Source organism: Gigantopelta aegis, chromosome 14 (assembly GCF_016097555.1).
Source record: "Gigantopelta aegis isolate Gae_Host chromosome 14, Gae_host_genome, whole genome shotgun sequence".
Lineage (NCBI taxonomy): Eukaryota > Metazoa > Mollusca > Gastropoda > Neomphalida > Peltospiridae > Gigantopelta > Gigantopelta aegis.
In genome coordinates, this window is record NC_054712.1 from 56,347,414 (window position 1) to 56,369,970 (window position 22,557).

Consider the following 22,557-nt stretch of genomic DNA (forward strand, 5'->3'; position numbering starts at 1 on the left):
CACCGTAACGAGCATAATTAATATATTGATGTATTAAATTAATATGATTCATTCAGAGATCATCATAAATGGATGCTTCGAAGATAGCTTGGCGATTCAACATAACTAATCGACAATAATGAGATGACAATTTGTGTTTATGTTAAATTTTGTCTATACCGTAACGGTCAACACCGTAACATTATGACGTTACGATTTTGATCAAGTGTCTAAGTAATCACATGATATAGGTTTAAAATGTAATGAGTTGTCGTTAAACAAATATTCCTTTGTGCTTCTGTTGTTTTGGTCATTTTATTGTGTGAACAGAAAGAAAGAAATGTTTTATTTAACGACGCACTCAACACATTTTATTTATGGTTATATAGCGTCAAATATATGGTTAAGGACCACACAGATTTTTTAGAGGAAACCCGCTGTCGCCACTACATGGGCTACTCTTCCGATTAGCAGCAAGGGATCTTTTAGTTGCGCTTCCCACAGGCAGGATAGCACAAAGCCTTTGTTGAACCAGTTATGGATCACTGGTCGATGCAAGTGGTTTACACCTACCCATTGAGCCTTGCGGAGCACTCATTCAGGGTTTGGAGTCGGTATCTGGATTGAAAACCCCATGCCTCGACTGGGATCCGAACATGTATGTATGTGTGTGTGTGTGTGTGTGTGTGTGTGTGTGTGTGTGTGTGTGTGTGTATGTATGTTTGTGTATGTATGTATGTCTATATTTTGAATATCTCTGTTGTATGTATGTCGGGTTTTGACTTAAACATACATATATTCAATGACGCACTGGCACAGGGGATATTAAAATCCTTTATTGCCGTCACAAATTTCTTCATGCCGTTACCGAGACCCGAACCTGTGGCACCCAATCGCCCGCAATTGTTGGGCCGGAACGCTACCAATCAGACCAACTACGTTCCACATAAATTGAACGATCGTTAGTCGACCATATTCGTACCGGTCCAACAACCACGCGGTTCTAAGGCCCCATGGCTTGGCAACGTTTGACTTACATGCAGATGTGGACAGACCTGGCACTGGCTATATATGTATTTTTATATTTTGAATATCTCTATTGTATGTATGTCGGGTTTTGGCGTAAACATACATATATTCTGTATGTAAGTATGTATGTATGTATGTATGTATGTGTGTATTTATGTATGTATGTATGCATGTATCTAGGAAAGTAGGTACATGTAGGTAGTTAGGTAAGTAGGTATTTATTTATTTATTTATTTTATCACCGCCTTATGCTAATATTCTGAAACTTTTCTTATAGTGTTCACAATATTTTGAAAGCAATAAAGCGATAACACAAAAAAGTAAAACATGTTTCTTTCTTTCTTTATCACGCTGGTCGATAATACAATGTAACCAAATCCGCAAAATGTGAAAAGAAGATGTTTAATAGTGATATGGTACGCCCACAGCTTCGTGAGCTGATACTGACTTAAACAGAAGAATATGTCGTCTTTCTTAGAACGTCTTGCCGCATTGTGGGTGTGTCACCTGTTCGCATCTGAACGTTACAGCGATGACAGGTGTTAATTACAGGTAAAAACAAACATGGGAACATGAAAGACGCACACCTGATATAAGTAACGCGGACAGGTCAATATTCACGTGTTCAGGTGAGGAAGAGGAGGACAGTCGAAAAATAATCATGGCGTCTTTGTATTCTAATGTTTTGGTCCTTTTCGCGTTGACGTGGTGCTGCACGGCAATCAGTGTGCCCTATTATTGCAGTAAGATGTGTTTTTCTTTATAGTATAATGGATTTAAGGTAAACTCGTTTATATCTATTTCTGCTTGTTCATGCGTCCGTGATCGCTCGTTCTATCTGTTGTTCTGTCTAATTTGTCTATCTATCTGTCTATCTATCTATCTATCTATCTATCTATCCATCTATCCATCCATCCATCCATCCATCCATCCATCCATCTCTCCATCTATCTGTTTGTCTGTCAGTCTTCCCGACTGTCTTCCTTCCCAACAATTTTGTTATAGTCTCAACTAAGAAGGAAGCACGATTTTATTTGCTGCTCGACTGATATGTCAAAATTAAATGTACGAGCTGTTATGTTTGTGGCAAAGTTAATATGAAACATATCAACCGTATGTCCTATTCTTTCCTTCGGCTCATCGGGCTATTCCTCGCTCCAGCCAGTGCACCACGATGGGTACACCAAAGGCCGTGGTATGTGTTATACTGTCTTTGGGATGGGTGCATATAAAAAAATCCCTTGCTGCTAATCGAAAAGAGTAGCCCATGAAGTGGCGACAGCGGGTTTCCTCCCTCAATATCTGTGTGGTTCTTAACCATATGTCCGACGCCATATTACCGTAAATAAAATGTGTTGAATGCGTCGTTAAATAAACCATTTCCTTCCTTCTTTATTCGTTGCGTTTCACTTGGCGATCTTTTCCACTGTGCCGAACACAATATAATCATGATTTAATCACAGTGCAGCAACTAGGTTTCAAACATTCCATTCTTCTGGATGTCTTAACAATACACCATTCTGTGGTTGGTTGTGTTCTCCATTTCAGACAGGTGTAAGATATATCTACAAGACCCTTACTGTCGGTATTGCTGTTCAGTATACAGATGTTGTGGGAAAAGTGAGTATATCATATATTACATGGCGGGACAGATAAGTATACTGTCTGTATTGATGCACAGTATACAGATGTTGTGGGAAAAGTGAGTATATCATATATTACATGGGGGACAGATAAGTATACTGTCTGATTTGATGCACAGTATACAGATGTGATAAACGTGAGTATATCATATATTACATGGGGGATAGATAAGTATACTGTCTGTATTGATGCACAGTATACAGATGTTGTGGGAAAAGTGAGTATATCATATATTACATGGCGGGACAGATAGGTATACTGTCTGTATTGATGCACAGAATACAGATGTTGTGGGAAAAGTGAGTATATCATATATTACATGGCGGGACAGATAAGTATACTGTCTGTATTGATGCACAGTATACAGATGTTGTGGGAAAAGTGAGTATATCATATATTACATGGGGGACAGATAAGTATACTGTCTGTATTGATGCACAGAATACAGATGTTGTGGGAAAAGTGAGTATATCATATATTACATGGGGGACAGATAAGTATACTGTCTGATTTGATGCACAGTATACATATGTTGTGATAAACGTGAGTATATTATGGAATGGCCTTGAACTTTGGAGATCTGAAAAATTGTTTTCCGGACTACTCAGAGGACATTTTGTGTGTATAGCTTTATTATGTACTATTGCAGATACCATTTGACTTTAGGGCAATTTACCCATATTTTGACAGAGTTATGGCCCTTGAACTTACGACATACGGAAATTTGTTTTCCAGGGTTTGTTTTTGCAATGCCTAAGATACTGAGCTGAATATTTGTGTATAGCCTTATCATGTTCTGCTACGAATTAAGTTTAGCCATTTTTCACAGAATTATGACCCTTGAACTTCGACAGGAAGGATGAAGTAGTCTTGTGTCGTGCTCGCATCGGTAATCATATTTGATCTATTTATTTATATTGAACAAGGATCCTCCACCTCAGTGTGAATACGTTTATGGCGATTTAAACATTTTAAAAACTGATTGAAGTAATAAAACTTCTTACAGAGCCATAACTGTTTATTATTATTGTCATCATCATCATCATCATTACGATTATTATTATGATTATTATTATATTATTTAGGTAATCCAATGGAACAGTGTTCATTGATTCCATGTGGTCCAGGCTGTGGCCCTGCTACAACTACAACCACTACTACGGCAACGGTAGCCACTACCACATCCTCGACAAAAGCCACAACCACAACGGTGCCAACTACAACTCCATCCCCGAGAAGTAAGTGATTGCGTTTTGAAGGAGGGGTGGGATGATTTATTTCCACCAATACCGGGTTTTGAAGGAAGGGTGGGGTGATTTATCGCCACCAACACCGGGTTTTGAAGGAAGGGTGGGGTGATTTATCGCCACCAATACCGGGTTTTGAAGGAAGGGTGGGGTGATTTATCGCCACCAACACCGGGTTTTGAAGGAAGGGTGGGGTGATTTATCGCCACCAATACCGGGTTTTGAAGGAAGGGTGGGGTGATTTATCGCCACCAATACCGGGTTTTGAAGGAAGGGTGGGGTGATTTATCGCCACCAATACCGGGTTTTGAAGGAAGGGTGGGGTGATCTATCGCCACCAATACCGGGTTTTGAAGGAAGTGTGGGGTGATTTATCGCCACCAATACCGGGTTTTGAAGGAGGGGTGGGGTGATCTATCGCCACCAACACCGGGTTTTGAAGGAGGGGTGGGGTGATCTATCGCCACCAACACCGGGTTTTGAAGGAGGGGTGAGGTGATCTATCGCCACCAATACCTGGTTTTGAAGGAGGGGTGAGGTGATTTATTCGACACCAACACCGGGTTTTGAAGGAGGGGTGGGGAGATTTATCGCAATTAAAACCGGGTTTTGAAGGAGGGGTGGGGAGATTTATCGCAACTAATACCGGGTTTTGAAGGAGGGGTGGGGAGATTTATCGCAACTAATACCGGGTTTTGAAGGAGGGCTGGGGTGATTTATTGCCACCAATACCGGGTTTTGGAAGTTGACTCATCAACACTTATTACACTGATAATTACGAAATAAAAAAACAAAATCAGAACAAAGAAAACAACAACGAACCCCCCCCCCCCCCCGAAAAGAAAAAAAAACAACCCCAAAACCCTGAAACAAAATAAAAAACAAAAAAACCCAAAGAACACAACAAACAGAAAAACAAAACGATAAAAAAAAAACGGAGGAAAAAGCAACAGTGCACCTTTATTATGAAGTGCTTTTTTTCTCTCCCTTATTATTATTATTTCATGGACCATTTTACTTTGCTCCAATTAAATTCTATCTCATTTTGTATCCCGATATTACAGATCTTGCAATCCTTTTTCTGTCCACATCCCAGTCATTGTCTCTCTAATCACGAGAGGTGCTTGTCTCTTGAGACCATCAGTACCACACACCTGTCATTGTCTCTCTAATCACGAGAGGTGCTTGTCTCTTGAGACCATCAGTACCACACACCTGCCATTTACACCAACGTTTGTTATAGGCTTTAAGTCTCACCACTTCAAAAAGTGTTGGTAAGAGACCTCAGGGGCCCGTTCTACGAAGCGATCTTAATGCTAAGATTGTCTTAAGCGCATAGCTACACTTATCTTAAGGTGATCTTAGCACTAAGATTGCCTTAACATCATAGCTACCTTGTGGACTTAAGATGGCTTTAGAAAAAGGGCCCTGTATCCACCTGCTATACTCCTTTACTACAGGTCATCATTAGTTAGTGTCGTTGGAGAAACCATCTTTATTATCGGAGAAGGATGATGACGCCAGCAAGGGATCTCTTGTAATCAATGGTCTTTCCCATAGACCATTCGTGGAGCACAGGTGGGACTGGGAGAAAAACACATAGGTTTGCAGAGGGGTTCGATCCTGTGCTAGATTTTGCCTCCACATCCACTCTGATGAGTAATTTTTAGAATGGTGTGACGGTACATGCTCTTAATTTCTTTTCGCCTGTGGCGATATTAATTGTTTAGAAGGCCGTGTGCAGTTCCAAATGCACTTAGCCCAGGTGGGCAACTTGTTACGTGATACCTTTGCGCGACGGTCATCGAGCTGTACTTCTAATACACACCCAGCCCAGGTGCGGAGCCATGTGGCGAGTAGTTACGTAATACCTCCGCGAGTGCGGTTTTTACAACCGTGATTTGGCGACTTGGCGTCATTGAGTCTGGCGATCTAAAAGAAAGATATGCCGTCTTGGTCGCTGTGGAATTCAGATGATACGTGAGGTACCGCCTTGTACCCCCAGGCGATATTCGCTGTCTCTGAGAGTTTTCGAATAAATAGATAGGATTTTAGAGTTATCGAGGAGAACCATAGGAAGGTATCCCGGGGGAACGTTGTCCGTCCGGACTTTGGTAAATATATTATTTCTGCTCTGTTGTATAACCTTGATGTGATTGATGTGACTTTTAATATTTTAATACTGTATTATACCAATATTATTTAGACAGTGTCTTCGGTCATCTGACGAAGTAAATCGTAGTCTCACTGTTCTATATTTATACGAGTATTTGGTAATATAAAGCTTAGCCAGTCATCCTAGAGGACCTAGGTAAACTGTAGGTTATTGTCTTTATTGTGATAGGTACCTGTATTAATTCTGTATTACAAGGTTATTGAATGAGTAGTTAGGGTTAATTAAAAATTAACCAGTTAGGAATAGTGTTGTAATTCCTTTATTAATTAAGTTCCCCTGGAAGCGTTTCTCCATTTTCGCACGTGTGTGTGTTAGCGTTTCTCAATTATCACACGTGTGGGTGTTGTGTCACGGTGAAGTGATTAACATATTGTGTAAACTAGACACCTAGAGATTAACTAATTAAGTGATCAGTTCTGGGTTGTTATTATTGTCGTTATTAATTAACTACTGCGGCAGTACATTTGTCAGCGTAGGTTAATACAGATTCCAAAGTGTATTGTGTTTTGTTGTGTTTTCTAGTGAACTAAACGTGCTATAATAATATATACTTTATATAAGATCTTATCTCTGATCATACCTAGACGAGCCACAGCGGGTATAACTGCCTGTTACAGAGAGATCTAATAGATATACAGTTAGGAGAGATATTTGGATAATCGTGTTTTATTCAGTTACGGGTATTATAGAATCCCCGTGACAAATGGCTTTGTTTTCAGATTGTGCACTGCCATCAGGAGTTTCGAAATCTCCGCGTATCATGGGTGGAAACACAGTCTCAGTGTGCAACAGACCATGGATGGTGCATTTAGTAGTTCATATTGACCCTGACCTTGACCTGCCAGCATGCGCAGGCGTTCTCATCAGTGACACCCAGATTTTGACTTCAAAAATCTGCGCCGAAGATTTGTAAGTCTGCTATGAGAATAGTTCTCTTCATTACAACAAGTAAAATATATGGATGTATATAATATGACCACATACAATGTTATGTAGCAGAACTTTACTTCAATAATGTCAGATTCTGTTATTCGTATTAAGCAGATACCATCTGCTACTGAAATTCATGTTAAACTGTTAAGACTTCAAACCAAGCAGACAATACCATTTCCAAGCTATTTTACATCTTGATTTATTTTAATATTTTCATTCTAAAATTGAAATAATTTTTCTCGAAAGCCAAAACAAAACGCACTATTGCAATATACCATGAGAAAATCGTTGTTTTTGTGTGTATTTAAGACAAAATTATGTAGCCTTCATTTGAGGGACCTGTGGCCCCCCCCCCCCCCCCCCCCCCGTTCCTTTGCCACTGTCCGACTTTATGACCTCCCACACCAAGTACACCCCTAATTGATTTGACTCATTTGCGTTACTCCAGGCCATATTTTACAGTCTTCTCCATCTTTTTGACATGAACAGAGAAAAAAAATCATTTGTGGACAGACAGTCAGTTCTTTTCCTCTTAAATTTCAGCATAAATAATCCACCACCTGGGTCTACCATACTCGCAAAGTTCGCCGATTCCGAGAAATACCTGGAAACAATAAGGGAAATAACTTCTGACAAAGTGACGGTGAATGGTAAGTGAGCGGTCCAAAAAGGTTCAGGTAAACCGTATTAGCAGCAACCAATTGAGAAATTCAAATAACAATCGTGTTGGCCCATTGTTGGGGATCGATCCTACCACCCATGGGGCAATAGAGGCAGTGGCGTAGCTGGATTAGGGGAGGGGTGCACGGGGGGCCATGGTCCCCCAATCAAATTTGTTTTTTAATGTATTAAATTTGTTAAAATCATCCATCCATCAATACACGCATACATACATAGTGTGTGTTGCCTCCCCCCAATATGGGTTGGCCCCTCAAATATAAAATCCTGGCTACGTCAGTGACTTGATGAGAGATTTGACACTGGAAACCCTAACTGATCATTCATATTCGTGTCCAGGGTTTGACTGTTATTTCACAACTGTATTCAAAATGGTGCTTTCTGGAAAAATAATTATGAAATGAAGGTAACTTTGAATCGGCGTATTGTATTTTCTTGATGAGTTATTGTGCATGCAATAAGCGGTTTTTTGTTTGTTTGTTTTTTGGCTGTTGTTTTTCTAGGGGTTTTTGGGTGGGGTTTTTTTATACTTCCAGGTGACATCGCTATGGTGACTTTCAGTCCCAAAGTTCCAACTGCTAAAGACTTTTGTATACTTCCGGTGTGTCTGCCCGACCAAACGACTGTCTTCACGGAAGATTCAAACCAGAAATGCAAAATAGCGTCCTGGGGATTTCCTGGTACGCAATTATATTGTTTACTGCCGCGAAGCGTTGTCCTAACTAAACAATTTTTAAATTGGCAAAATATATGATGTATTTGTACCGATCTGGTGATGCCATGCCTAAGTAATTGACATTGTATATAATACCCTCTTTTCCTCAATTCGATTGTTATTGACTTTGACTTTGAACTATTTTAACATGCCCCTATACCACTACGGTTTCAGGTACGTCCATCCCGGATCCTGTCTCGGGATAGGTAGGGACTTAACTCGGGACATTGTTACTGAAATAAATTTGAATACAAATTTTATATGTGCATATATCATATGCTTACATTATTATTATATTATAATTATGTAATTATCGCCATTATATTATATTGTGTGTATATTGGAGATAGCCTAGGTAGAAGACAACAGTTATTTGTGAATCGTCAGCTGAGATTTATGCTCGCCAGACCCTGGCATCCTAAATACCCACTTATGGTTTAAAAATAAAGAAAGATACATGTATTTTCAGTATCAAGGAAATTACAAAAAATGTCACAATTTTAAAGAGGACTCAATTTAAATATGTTTAGTTATTGTGTTACTTTCATCAAAATGTGTCCAAAACTGCATGATTTTGGGTGTATTTTTGACAATGTTCACACCCATACAAACCACACCCAACCGAGAGTTGGCGGATATCACACATATATTTATGGAAACTTTGCTCATCAAACCTTACAAAAAACCTCATTTGAATAAAGGTTTAGCTATTAAAAGTTTCACAAAATCAGCTTGTTTAAAAATTACCCAAAATGATCGCGCCTCACATGGTGTATGAATACCAAGCCTCATTACAACTAAACCATTTGCACTGCTGGGGGGAAAAAACATAATTGTAATTTTTTTAAATAAATCCTTTTCTACCACTAAACGTAAGAATTTACTTCCTATTCCAAATAATTAGCCTTCAAACATGGATCTGTGCAAAGTTGTAAGTAAACTTGTATATATATATATATATAAATATGTTTTCAATCAATCAGTCGGCATTAAGGTTAGTACCTCTAGGTACTGGATTCTCATCGGCTCACAACCATCGTGAGTTTTAACGACTCACGCGCGAGACGTAAGGCCAACGATTTGTGTCTCGCTGGAAATTATTTATAAATTATAATAAGAAATCTAATTTACAAATAGACCTACGATCACCTGAGTGCATAACCTACTGGTGACTACGAGGACAACAGCAACATACTTGTGATTTTCTTGTCTGGCTTCATTTCAGTAACCGACACCCTGCAAGAAGCTGACGTGGCCCTCATGCCTTCCTACGCGTGCAAGTTGGTTCTGTCTGCACTGGCAAGCGTTAACATCAACATTAAGACACCGAGCGCTGGCATATGCACTGATCCGACGGGAGCGACTAGTTCAGCTTGCAAGGTACATTATAGACTAAAACAATCATAGTATTAATCTGTTCGCACACTCAACAGGAAGATAATACATTTAACAATTATATTCATATTATTGATTGGGTTCTGAAGTGGTGAAACATGTTGGCCATGTGGAAAGATAGCCCGAGTACTCTCAACGTAAGAACGCTAGACAGGCATTTCGACAGTTATTAATGCTCTGTAACCGTCAGAAAGAAAGAAAGAAATGTTTTATTTAAAGACGCACTTAACACTTTGTATTTACGGTTATATGGCGTCAGACATATGGTTAAGGACCACACAGATACTGAGGGAGGAAACCCGCTGTCACCACTTCATGGGCTACTCTTTTTGATTAGCAGCAAGGGATCTTTTATATACGCCATCCCCCAAATAGGGTAGTACATACCACGACCTTTGAAATACCAGTCGTGGTGCACTGGCTGGAACGAGAAATAGCCCAATGGGCCCACCGACAGGGATCGATCCCACACCGACCTTGCATCGAGTGAGCGCTATACCACTGGGTTACGTCTCGCCCTCTAACCGTCAGAGACCAATCTACATGTATATACATTCTGCGCAATCTCTGCCTACCAAACGGTCTAATAGAACAACAATCCTATGTTTAACGTTAAAAACCTTTACATCGATACTTTTTTAGATCCTTGATTAAAAAAAATAACATATTAATCACTAATACACACACTACAGGAAGAAACCCGGCAGCACCCACCTTTCAATAATGTTCCCGTTACATACATAACTGCTGACGGCTAGTGTACGTATTAGTGATTAATATGCGACATTAAAAAAATATATAAACAAATATTAATTATAATTATTAATAGTTCGTGTTTTCTGCGATTTTCTCTCTTTTTGTTTCAGTCTTTTGTTTGGTTCTTCTTCTGTTATTTTAAATAAATACTATTTTTAATATACTTACCTTTTTCGACACCCAATAGCCGATGTGTTTTTGTGGATTTTTTGCTGGGGTGTCGTTAAACATCCATTCATTCCATTTACCGCTTCTGTTCTTCTTCATCGTTTTCTACTTCTGCTTGTTCGTCTAGTATTGGTTGTATTTCCTCGTGTCCAAAGTTTTAAAATATATAACACAATTCAAGGATATATACTTTTTTTAAATTAGACTTTGAAATGATCAAGTCAGGTGAAGTTATAGGTTTTAACGTGCACATTCAGTACAAGCTGTTGTAGAACACGCCTGTTATGGGCGCAGGTGTCGACTTTCACGGGCTCCTCCGTCCAGGACAGAAAAGGGTTTCCGGGGCGTAGCCAGAGAGGAAAAAACGCCGAGGAAAACCCAGACCTGTAAACTAAATTTCAGTGTCATGGGAAAAATTAAATAAATGTGGGGAAATTCCAGACGAGACAAGCGCCTCTTCTGTCTCATGCTGGCTACGCCATTGGGTTTGGTTTGAGAGAGGAGGTAGTCGAGCTGACGTGTGTATGGGAGCACAAACAGCCCTACTCGACCGGGATCGGTAGCGGGCGAGGGCTGGTTTTGCAAATGTCCCGGAGGATTAAGTCAAATAATTTAGAACGGTTCATCTAAATTGAAAATGGATTTGAAATGGTATTGAATCCTTTATTATGTTTCGTTCACAGCTGGACGAAGGGGGCATGCTACTCTGCCAGGACCAAGGGGACGCAACTGGAAACAACTGGATTCTAGCTGGCGTTACCTACGGAGCGCCTTGTAATGCTTCGCTGCCTAACACATTCGTCAACGTCACGAGTAACCTAGACTTCATCATGTCTAATTTAGTATGAATAAACAAGGCGATACGTGAACAAAATAAAGCGCAGTGAAAAAATCTATTATTGTGTTTAATTTTCTTGTTTGTTAACCGGATAACTGGGCCAAATAATTATGGACTCTTCCAGAAATGATCACAGGGGAGGGGCGGTGGCCATTTTTGTAAGGTTTTCGTTGTTGTTTTGTTTAAAGACACCACTAGTGCATACTGATTCATTAATCATTGGTTATTAGATGTAAAGTATATGGTCATTCTAATAGAAACTCGCGCTACATTTTCCCATTAGGTTAAAGTTTGTTTTGATTAGCTACACCACATTTCCCCATTTTTCCATTAATAGCAAGATATCGTTTTAATGCATCATACCACAGACAGGATAGCACATACCACGGCCTTTGATATACCAGTCGTGGTGCACTGGCTGGAACTAGAAATAACCCAATGTGCCCACCGACGGGGATCGATCCTATACCGACCGCGCATCATGTGAACGTTTTACCACTGGGCTATGTCCCGCTCCATTAGCAGCATTGGGATGTTTGATATGGATTTTCCTCCAAACACGTACCACGACCTTTAATCTAACAGTCGTGGAGCACTGGCTGGGATTGCCCTCCCCCCCTCCCACCCCCCATCAGACCATGTTAAAGTTTGTTTTATTTAACGACACCACTACATAACATTTTGGTTTATTAATCATCGGCTATTGGATGCCACATTTTGCCATTAGCGGCAAAGGATCTTTCATAGGTGCGCTTTTCCACAGCCAGGACAGCACATACCACATATATACCAGTTTTGGAGCACTGGTTGTAACAGGTCCACAATTAGAGAATGGGTCCATAAAGGAGCTTTGATTCTTCAAACCACACATCTCAGGTGAGCGCTAGATATAAAATATTAGGTTGTTATGTTTTGATATCGTGGTTATTTGGCGAGATTTAGATAACGGTGTAACAGGTGAGCTTCAGTGAGCCTGTTACACCGTTATCAAACCGAGCCAAATAACCACAATATTAAAACCTAATAATTGATATTTTGTTTATCATGCAACCCCTTTCAAGTTATATGTTTGTAATATGCTTCAGTCAGAAGCGGTATAGAAACTATTAGTAATATTGTGTAGAAATTACTACCAGAAGTCGGATAATAGCAGGTGCTTGAATGCATTTTGGGAATGGCATAGCCAGTCAAAATGTTATGTGTCTCCACATTTTAAATAAAATACTTTGATTATATTTCAAAGTTTGTTGTATCACAACATTATAATTTTTGTACCTTTTTCTGTGAAAATAAACACAACGTAGGAGTTATCAGGCAGTGACATAATAACATTTTGAATTATCATGTAGGGGTTATCAGGTCACAAGAAGCGTGGTTGCATGATAAATCAAATTAGCTAGATCCAGCGCCCATTTTTATGAATACCCAATATCTACAAACAAAAAATAATTTAAACAAATATGCACAGAGAAAATATGGCAGTAGACTGACCAGGCAAAAAACCCCTACCAAACAAACAAAAAACAACCAATAAAAAGCCCCACATGTTCCATTCTAACCATTTCCGTATAGACAATCGAAATTAAACTGATAGCAAACTTTCCAACCACTGATGTAGCCGGATGTGTGATGTAGTCCATGTGGCCATACCTCACTGTCACCACTCTTTTTGTTTCTTCCCACAGAAGATTCTGGACCTTACAATATACCCCTCAGCCAGGCACTCCCCTGTACAGAACGTCAAAGGAGTAGCAAATGTCATTGTTGTTATAGTGACAGTCGAAAGAACTGTTGTATTTTTAAAATAACAACAATGTAATCAAAGACAAACAAAGGAAACGGTCATTTACGTGAACGAATACACATTCATGTAGTAATTTCCAGATATATTTTGCGAAATAAACAAATAATTATTTTTAAAATTACCTAACGACTTTTATTTGAACGTGTTCCTTTCAAAACTAAGGTTGTGTGTCTTGGTGCATAGTGTACGATATGCAATTACGATTTGTTTAAAAGCTACTTTACAAACACAAATTACAATGTAATTTCATTAGTCATTAAGCGACGCAATAATGACGCCACTGATATCAACATCTTTGTCGGAGTCACGCAATAAGTGCGCCTTGATGACGACTACGTACAACAGCGTGGCGATACCCACTATAATTCAGTGTTGTAATCATGTACCCAAAACCAGACACCGAATGGTACAAAAGACAGAGATATAGTATAAATACCGAGTCTGTCAAATGACAGAGTCACAGACTAACAGACAGCACCACAATATGGCTTCCTTGACTGGTTCTCTTGGTGTCCTCTTCGCCTTCCTGTGCTGCGCTTCTGCTCTCTCGGTGCCATCTTTTTGCAGTAAGTATTTTCTTAGATGCGAATTTCTTCCTTAAAACATATTATATATAATTATTATTATTATTATTATTATTACTACTACTACTTATATCGAAATAAAGTTCAAGCATGGGGACACACCTCAGCTATGGAGACTCTCTCTCCATAACAACCGGCCTCGGTGGCGTCGTGGCAGGCCATCGGTCTACAGGCTGGTAGGTACTGGGTTCGGATCCCAGTCGAGGCATGGGATTTTTAATCCAGATACCGACTCCAAACCCTGAGTGAGTGCTCCGCAAGGCTCGATGGGTAGGTGTAAAACACTTGCACCGACCAGTGATCCATAACTGGTTCAACAAAGGCCATGGTTTGTGCTGTCCTGCCTGTGGGAAGCGCAAATAAAAGATCCCTTGCTGCTAATCGGAAGAGTAGCCCATGTAGTGGCGACAGCGGGTTTCCTCTCAAAATCTGTGTGGTCCTTAACCATATGTCTGACGCCATATAACCGTAAATAAAATGTGTTGAGTGCGTCGTTAAATAAAACACGTCTTTCTTTCTCTCTCCATAACAAGTTAAGTATTAGTAGCTTGTAGTGTATTAGTAGTTCCTCTTTTTTAAAGTGCGGTAATAATAATAAAGATTATTTTGGTCTTAGTGATAATACCAATATTTACTATTATGGTGATAACAAAGATAATCATAACCTTTTGTATTCTTATCATCAGCGACTGTTCAGACGAAATGGCAAGGATGCAGTGTCCAGAGCCCCGATCCACGAAGCGATCTTATCGCTAAGAACACCATACGGTCATAACTAACGTAACACCGTAAGAGCATAACTACAGTAACACCTTAAGAGCATAACTACAGTAGAGCATAACTACAGTAACACTGTAAGAGCATAACTACAGTAACACCGTAAGAGCATAACTACAGTAACACCTTAAGAGCATAACTACAGTAACACCGTGAGAGCATAACTACAGTAACTCCGTAAGAGCATAACTACAGTAACACTGTAAGAGCATAACTACAGTAACACTGTAAGAGCATAACTACAGTAACACTGTAAGAGCATAACTACAGTAACACTGTAAGAGCATAACTACAGTAGAGCATAACTACAGTAACACTGTAAGAGCATAACTACAGTAACACCGTAAGATCATAACTACAGTGTGCCGTTAAGGTGATCATAGTGCTAAGATAGCTTCGTGGAACGGAAAGGAAATGCTTTATTTAACGACGCACTTAACACATTTTATTTACGGTTATATGGCGTCGGACATATGGTTAAGTGGGGTCCTGTAGTCAGGAGGCCAATATGAAAAAAATTAGTTGTGATAAACCAAACTGTTAAAAGCTGACAACCATGTGGAAATAGTTATTTACACATTATTAATTAAAATAAAACCGGTTGGCATTTTTAGAAATACAATTTATGGGTGACAAGGTCAAAATAAGATCAAGGTGACCCCTTTGTATGCTACTATTAAAATAAAAGTATATTAACCTTAAATATTTTTTTAAAAGCACACACTTATTTTGCTAAAATATAGTTGAGACAAAACTGTCATGGCAATACAATATCATTTGAAATCTTGTCACATGTAGTCACTGTTTATTACAAACGCTTGTGTAATGGTTAAAAGTAGTCACAATTTTAGGAAAATTACATCACTTAACAAACCATAATTACAAATAAATAACTTTAATATCTCCTAATTTTGAAGAAGAAAAATATTTGCTCCTTTTAAAAAAATATTAAACCTTTGTCACAGAGAATACTATTCAGGAGGATGACATCTGTTTAAAATTTATATATTTTCCTTCAGCAATCCTTTGAATATGATCATAGTAGCGATGTTCGATGTCTTTCACATATACAAACCAGCACTTTAAATCACTTTTAAAATGGCTTTATTTATTAGGTGTTATAGAATAAGATGAAGCATTATACATTTTGGTGTTTATCCTGCTAATATGTATAATGTCCCCCCCCCCCCAACCCCCCCCCCCCCCCCCCCCCCCCCACGAACACAAAGCTGTGCACTGAACATGAGATTTGTTGAACTTGCAACGCTTTTGGCATCCTTTCTTACATCTATAAGAAACCAGTTCATGGCAGCTGTGCGAGGTTTCTGAACAATTTGTCAAGTGTGGCTAATACATTCCATCATCCATCTTGATCCAGCCCCATCTATTAGGTAAAAGGAGCAACGGTGCTGAGAGCAGAGTATCTCCCTAGATATGACCACCTTGGTAGACTGCCTTCGTTATATGTTGCTTCAATACAGCTAGCATGGGTGATCTTCTTAACACCGATTTTCTCATGCAAACAGCTTCTTTCTGGTCATGTTCATATCAGTACAAGAATTTGTCGAGTCATAGAGCAGCATCGTGAACCTGGAATATCTCTGAGTGCACTGAATAGATTAAGTAAGCAATGAATTAGTCAGTTCTGGAAGCGCGTTCCATGTGTAGCCCACATTGTAATCTTGTCATGCCCACAAAAGGCTGGTACCGTGTCGCGTCATATTAATTAGTGCATGGAACATGTGCATGGATCGGGATTATCAAGTTTGAAAGTGGTAGATATCTGATGGGCAACCAAGTAACGCAAAATATTCCATGTTCCATTTGGCCAGCTATCATTAGCTGGACGTGTCTGTGCAACCATCAGTGACAACAGTACACATGTGTATTAAAATGTGGTGGTGACTATGCTGTGATACATGCACCACACACTGGTTTCTGCCTTGTGGCGCATCATCGTGGTGCAGGGCTAATAACATTCTCGTGGGTTTCCCCGAGAGAGCGAATACAGCATATTCGGTATCTGATTCGTTTTGTGTTGATAATTCAGTGCAGTATATCTGTTTGCTTATTACAGCTCCATACACTGTTTATCATAGTCTAACCATAGCGTTTATTTTTCTTTCTTTTTTAAAGATTTTGTTAATTTTTATTATTATTTAAAATTTTATTTTATTATTATTATTTATTTTTTGGTTGAGGGTATTTAATGTTAATATGCTTGATTGTGACTTTTTAAGTGTAACTCTTTCGTAGCTGTATATATATTATATATATTAATAATTTTAGAATTTTAAATTGATGTTATTATACCTTTGTTTGACACCAAAAAGCTGATGTGGGTTGTTTTTGTACTGGTGGTGTTGTTAAACTGGGGAACAACAGTCCTGCAACAGACGAAACACCTATTGATGATTCATGGTAGCAGATCGTCACTACCTTTTCAAAACAACCTTTGGATTCTGTACTGTAAAAAGATACGATTTTTTTTATATGTTAATGGTTCTGTCCTTTATATCATCAACTTCTTATTCATCCTTATTGAACCTTTTTTTCTGGATAGAAAATATCAAAATGAAAATAAAATGTTTTATAAGCTGAATTAATAAATGAAACGAGACTTTGTTTCCTTTATTCCAGACGCGTGCCAGATCGATGTCCGAAATCGTTACTGTATGTACTGCTGTGCTATGTACTCGTGCTGTGGGACAGGTGAGATATCCTTTGACCTTTACAGGTGTATTTGTTTTCAACGAAAGATCAAATTTTATAATTTATTTTGTTTAACCGTGGAGCAAATTTATTAATTGAAGTTAAAATTTTGTTTTGTTTACACTGATTTATTAATCATCGACTTTAGGATGTCAAACATTAATCGTGTGCTATTTATCAAACATTAATTTTGATAATTCTGGCAGAGTCTTCAGAGAAAACCTGGAACATTTGTTCTACCAGCAGCAAGGGATCTTTCCCTGAACATGATATATCACCTTGTTTGTTTGCAATTTAAAATATAGCTGATTTCAGTAATCTTGGAAACGTATAGCTGCAATCTAGTCTCCCCCTATTGTAACATTATTTTCATCTATAAGATGCATGGCCTTTTTTTCCAATCGTTCTGAGCTATTCTCTTCTGCAGGCAGCGTTTTTTGTAAATTTTGCGCTAAGGTTCAGAAGACTACTGTACACACATCGTGCTAAATATTGCGTACAAAGATGAATTCCATAAATACAACTGTACTGGAGGCTGCCATCTTTGTTATGTAACACAGAAGTAGCTATCTACACGGCGGTCATTTGTGTCGGTGAAATCCCATTGTAAGACCACCACAATCCATTTAAAGTGTCCAGTGTAAGACCACCACATTCCACTTAAAGTTTCCAGTGCGCAGCAGGGGTTATATCTACTAAATAATAATGCAACACACATAAAATCTTGTTTTTATGTGTTGATTATATGTTTGATTGTTTGCTTTAAAAACCTCTTTGTATATTCACTGTCACATATGGTGGCAGTGAGGTATTTTATTCAAAGAACGGCAGCGACCAGTCAAGTAACTTATGTGATAATAATTGTCATTTCCACCAAGTTTGGACTTCACTCTTCAGTAATACTATAAACGTTTTCACTCTAATCTTAATCCAAGATTTTCTAAGCTTCGTTCTATTTTCATATTTTTTAAAGGCACTCCAAAAGAGGAATGTGACATAATTCAATGTGGATGTAATCCTGCTGGAACTGAGGATCCAACGGAGTCACCCACCACAACCCCAGAACCGACTACAACCCCGAAACCGCGAGGTAAGTTGTACAGTTAGATATTTAGAGAAACTGTGGATATATATATATATATATATATATATATATATATATATATATATATATATATATATATATATATATATAGACAGAGACACGGAGGGAGAGACAGCCGGACAGAGACAATATTGATTAAGTTTTTCCCGTTATCCATCCCTTCCTGATTATGTCTGTGTGTCCGCCTTTTGTCTGTGTGTCTCAATTTCTCCATGATTGTATCCTCACCATCACCACCACTACTACTACTATTACTATTAGACCTACCACCACCACAACCACCACCACTACTACTACTACTATTACTATTAAACCTACCACCACCACAACCACCACTACTATCACCACCACCATTACTACTACTACTACTACTACTACTACTACTACTACTACTACTATCATCTTCAAAACTATTATACTACCGCCACCACCACCACCACTACTACTACTACTACTATTAATAATAATAATAAGCAGCCCACTACATTGCGACAGATATGGTTGCATATGCGACCATTTTGTTCACTTGGCGACCAAAATATTTCATATTATCTACATAAAAATACAAGAAGGCGCCATCTGGCTCCTAGATGGAAACGTTAACATAGACGGTTAACTTCTACATTTAAATATTAATATTACTTCTTGCTACTCTGATGGACGGCTCACGTTTATTAATTCAGATTGTGCCATGCCGCTCGTATCGTCGCGTATTCTCGGAGGAAGTGACGTTGACGTGTGTGACAGACCGTGGATGGTGCATTTTACAGCCGACATGTCAGGTTCTATTCCAACTATGCCAGGCGAGCCAGCCCCCGAAGGCCTTGACAAAATCCCATCGTGCTCGGGGGTTCTTGTTGATGCCACTACAATACTGACGACAAAAACTTGCTACGATCAGTGAGTATGACTGTTATCACTAATAGGGTGCTTTCGTTCTACTTTGACCAGCCTCGGTGGCGTCGTGGTTAGGTCATCGGTCTTCAGGCTGGTAGGTACTGGGTTCGGGTCCCAGTCAAGGCATGGAATTTTTAATCCAGATACCGACTCCAAACCGTGAGTGAGTGCTCCGCAAGGCTCAATGGGTAGGTGTAAACCACTTGCACCGACCAGTGATCCATAACTGGTTCAACAAAGGCCATGGTTTGTGCTATCCTGCCTGTGGGAAGCGCAAATAAAAGATCCCTTGCTGCTAATCGGAAAGAGTAGCCCATGTAGTGGCGACAGCGGGTTTTCTCTCAAAATCTGTGTGGTCCTTAACCATATGTCTGACGCCATATAACCGTAAATAAAATGTGTTGAGTGCGTCGTTAAATAAAACATTTCTTTCTTTCGTTCTACGTATTCAGGGGCGGCTGTCTCGGTGGTGTCGTGGTTAAAAAGAAAGACATTTTTATCAATATTTGATTATATCTTTCAGATTCATTACTATTATAGACATCCCGAAGGTAGAGGTGTATGCTCAGTTTGCTGATTCTGTCAGAGATCTGGCAACAAGGCGAGGAGTTAGAAAGGAAGACATTGAAGTGAAAGGTAAGAGGCAGAGCGTTATTGATCATCTTAAGCCCCGGTCACACTGTCAAGGATCGTCTGGCCGGATCCACGACGGATGAAAACCTCACGGATGTACTACGGTTTAACTACGGTTTTCGACGGATAAACCAAGGTTATTAAGTATAGGGGTTAGTTGACAACGGGGAGCGCTACGGATCGCTAAGGATCGGTACAGTTTAGTACGGACCACAACAGATTGTCACGAATGATGCCAGATCGTATCCGTGGCTAACCCGACGCCCTGATCCTCGACAGTGTGACCGGGGCTTTAGCAATCATAAGCCTACAAATCCTGGACGGTTTTCTTTCTATTATTCTTTTCTTAATATTTTACACAAAGGTTTGCATTTAGTAGGGTGGTCATATATGATATGGTGGTCCAGTAGCCATTTTTGTACAGAATAAGATTTCATTAATATGTCTAGGAAAACAAAAATCTTATAAAGGCAAAATTTGGCACAGGACTAAATGCAAGATGGCCACCACTGTAATATGTGAAATGTGAAAACTGCCATAACGCCTGAATCAATAAGACAAACATTTTCGTGTCTATGACCATACTAAGATCAAGAATATGATAACATTACTGAGACTTACGTTACGTTTCGTCATGTGTGTGAATGGGACGTAGCCAAGTGTTAAAGTGTTCGCTTGATTCGCGGTCGATCTCGGATCGATCTTCGTCGGTGGGCTCAATGGGCTATTTCTCGTTCCAGCCAGTGTACCACGTCTGTGGGATGGTGCATATAAAAGATCCCTTGCTAGTAATGGAAACATGTAGCGTGTTTCCTATCTAAGACTACATGTATATGTCAAAATTACCAAATGTTTGAGATCCAATAGCCGATGATTAATAATAGCCGATGATTAATAAATCAATGTTCTCTAGTGGTGTTGTTAAACAAAAACGTTTTCATTATGTGTTATTTTAGGTGACATTGTTTTCATTATGTGTTATTTTAGGCGACATTGTTTTCATTATGTGTTATTTTAGGTGACATTGTTTTCATCAACATAACGAGAGTTCCCGTGGACAAAGACTTTTGCATATACCCGGTGTGTCTGCCCGATAACACCACTGTCTTCAGCGAAGAAGAAACCCGAAATTGCAGGGTGGCGTCGTGGGGATTTCAAGGTACGTCCGTTGTCAATTTTATGTCTAGTTGTCGCTATTAACACAGCGGGGTGGAGGTGGGGGGTGGGGGTGGGGGGTGGAGATGTTCTTTGTAACGCAATGTAAGGTTTTCTTTGTGTTCTTTAAATGCTGGTGATACAGTTTCTATTTTCCTTTCCAACATAAAACATCATTAACAAGTTAACATCATGGTGATACAGATAATATAAGTCTCGGCTCTTGAGTGAATGACACACAGGTCTCCCGATAGAGTTGACATTGCGACTCAGAACCTCAAGGGAATGAACAGCAGAGCTGTCCTCCCTGGTTCTCCCCTTCGGTTTCTGTGGGTCTATCTCTTAGGTCTCTCCTATATGTATAGAACAACGAATATTTATAAGATACATATGTTGGTTGACACGTAATTGTCATGGGTTATAGTCCTTAGCTGATAAGCTGGGGGCAACAATTAAAATACATCGTGTTCTTGATTGCTGTAAGTTCGTTTCACCCTAAAGCCTCGGTCACACTGTCAAGGATCGTCTGGCCGGATCCACAACGAATGAAAACCTCACCGATGACCCCGGGTAGTAATCTGTCCGCGGTCCCCTACGGATGCACCACGGTTTAACTACGGTTTTCGAAGGATAAACCAAAGATTATTACGGATAGGTGTTAGTTGACAACGGGGAGCGCTACGGGTCGCCACGGAACGCTAAGGATCGGTACAGTTTAGTACGGACCACAACGGATTGTCACGAATGATACCGAATCGTATCCGAATCAGACATGCATGCTAAATATATAAATTATGTTTGAATATAGCTGTACACGTTACACTGACAATATCATTACCAGTAAGAAATGATCGGTTTGGACACGCATTAAGACACCACACTCCATTTGGCGTGTCGTTTACTTGCTGTAGCAGCTTACTATAGTTCGGTTTAGGAAATAGTTCCTCATAAAAATAATACACAATTCTGATATGCCTTTGGTTGACAATAACAAGCAGGTTGACCTTTGTAGTACTTAAATAACGCATTGGTTTGAAGGTACTTGTAATATTTAGGAGTAACTGATAACAGCTGTGCAAGTGAGATAATGCCACTTGTATAACAGAACACGGAGCTGTACTCTGGCATGAGGGCGACTAACTGGAAATATTCGTGGTCGATCATTGTTGATATTTTGTATGACAGTGGTCAAGGGAGAGCACTCACTAAAACCGGTGGTCACATGACTCTCTCGGCGTTATCGATCCCCGTCGGTGGGCCCATTGGGCAATTTCTCCTTCCAGTCAGTGCTCCACAACTGGTGTTACAAAGACCGTGGCATATACCATCCTG

General features: G+C 39.5%; 2 protein-coding genes and 1 long non-coding RNA gene across 3 annotated transcripts in view; all 3 read left to right on the forward strand.

The window, feature by feature from the left end:
• Positions 1–1,641: 1,641 nt before the first annotated feature.
• Positions 1,642–3,882, forward strand: LOC121388480. The gene is made up of 3 exons (XR_005959976.1): positions 1,642–1,751; positions 2,557–2,628; positions 3,738–3,882. It is a non-coding gene; the product is annotated as an uncharacterized LOC121388480 (long non-coding RNA).
• Positions 3,883–6,835: 2,953 nt separating this feature from the next.
• On the forward strand, positions 6,836–11,589 carry LOC121388218 (brain-specific serine protease 4-like). Its single transcript, XM_041519485.1, has 5 exons — positions 6,836–6,984; positions 7,552–7,658; positions 8,223–8,366; positions 9,627–9,781; positions 11,404–11,589. Exons 1-5 carry the CDS (start codon positions 6,836–6,838, stop codon positions 11,566–11,568), a joined length of 720 nt encoding a protein of 239 aa, XP_041375419.1. The 3' UTR covers positions 11,569–11,589.
• Positions 11,590–13,846: 2,257 nt separating this feature from the next.
• LOC121389348 (transmembrane protease serine 9-like) overlaps positions 13,847–22,557 on the forward strand; it is a 53,155-nt gene continuing 44,444 nt past the window's right edge. Inside the window, exons 1-6 of the mRNA XM_041520943.1 lie at positions 13,847–13,928; positions 17,364–17,435; positions 18,409–18,525; positions 19,224–19,440; positions 19,961–20,073; positions 21,089–21,229. Of these exons, the coding sequence (XP_041376877.1) occupies positions 13,847–13,928; positions 17,364–17,435; positions 18,409–18,525; positions 19,224–19,440; positions 19,961–20,073; positions 21,089–21,229 (742 nt within the window). The remainder of the gene's footprint in view (positions 13,929–17,363; positions 17,436–18,408; positions 18,526–19,223; positions 19,441–19,960; positions 20,074–21,088; positions 21,230–22,557) is intronic.

Excerpts from the sequence above, each read along its gene's own strand:
- LOC121388218 (XM_041519485.1), top strand. The coding sequence starts at position 6,836 with ATGGGTGGAAACACAGTCTCAGTGTGCAACAGACCATGGATGGTGCAT. Across the intron at positions 8,367-9,626 it reads AGCGTCCTGGGGATTTCCTG|TAACCGACACCCTGCAAGAA; the intron begins GTACGCAATTAT and ends GCTTCATTTCAG. Across the intron at positions 9,782-11,403 it reads CGACTAGTTCAGCTTGCAAG|CTGGACGAAGGGGGCATGCT; the intron begins GTACATTATAGA and ends TTTCGTTCACAG.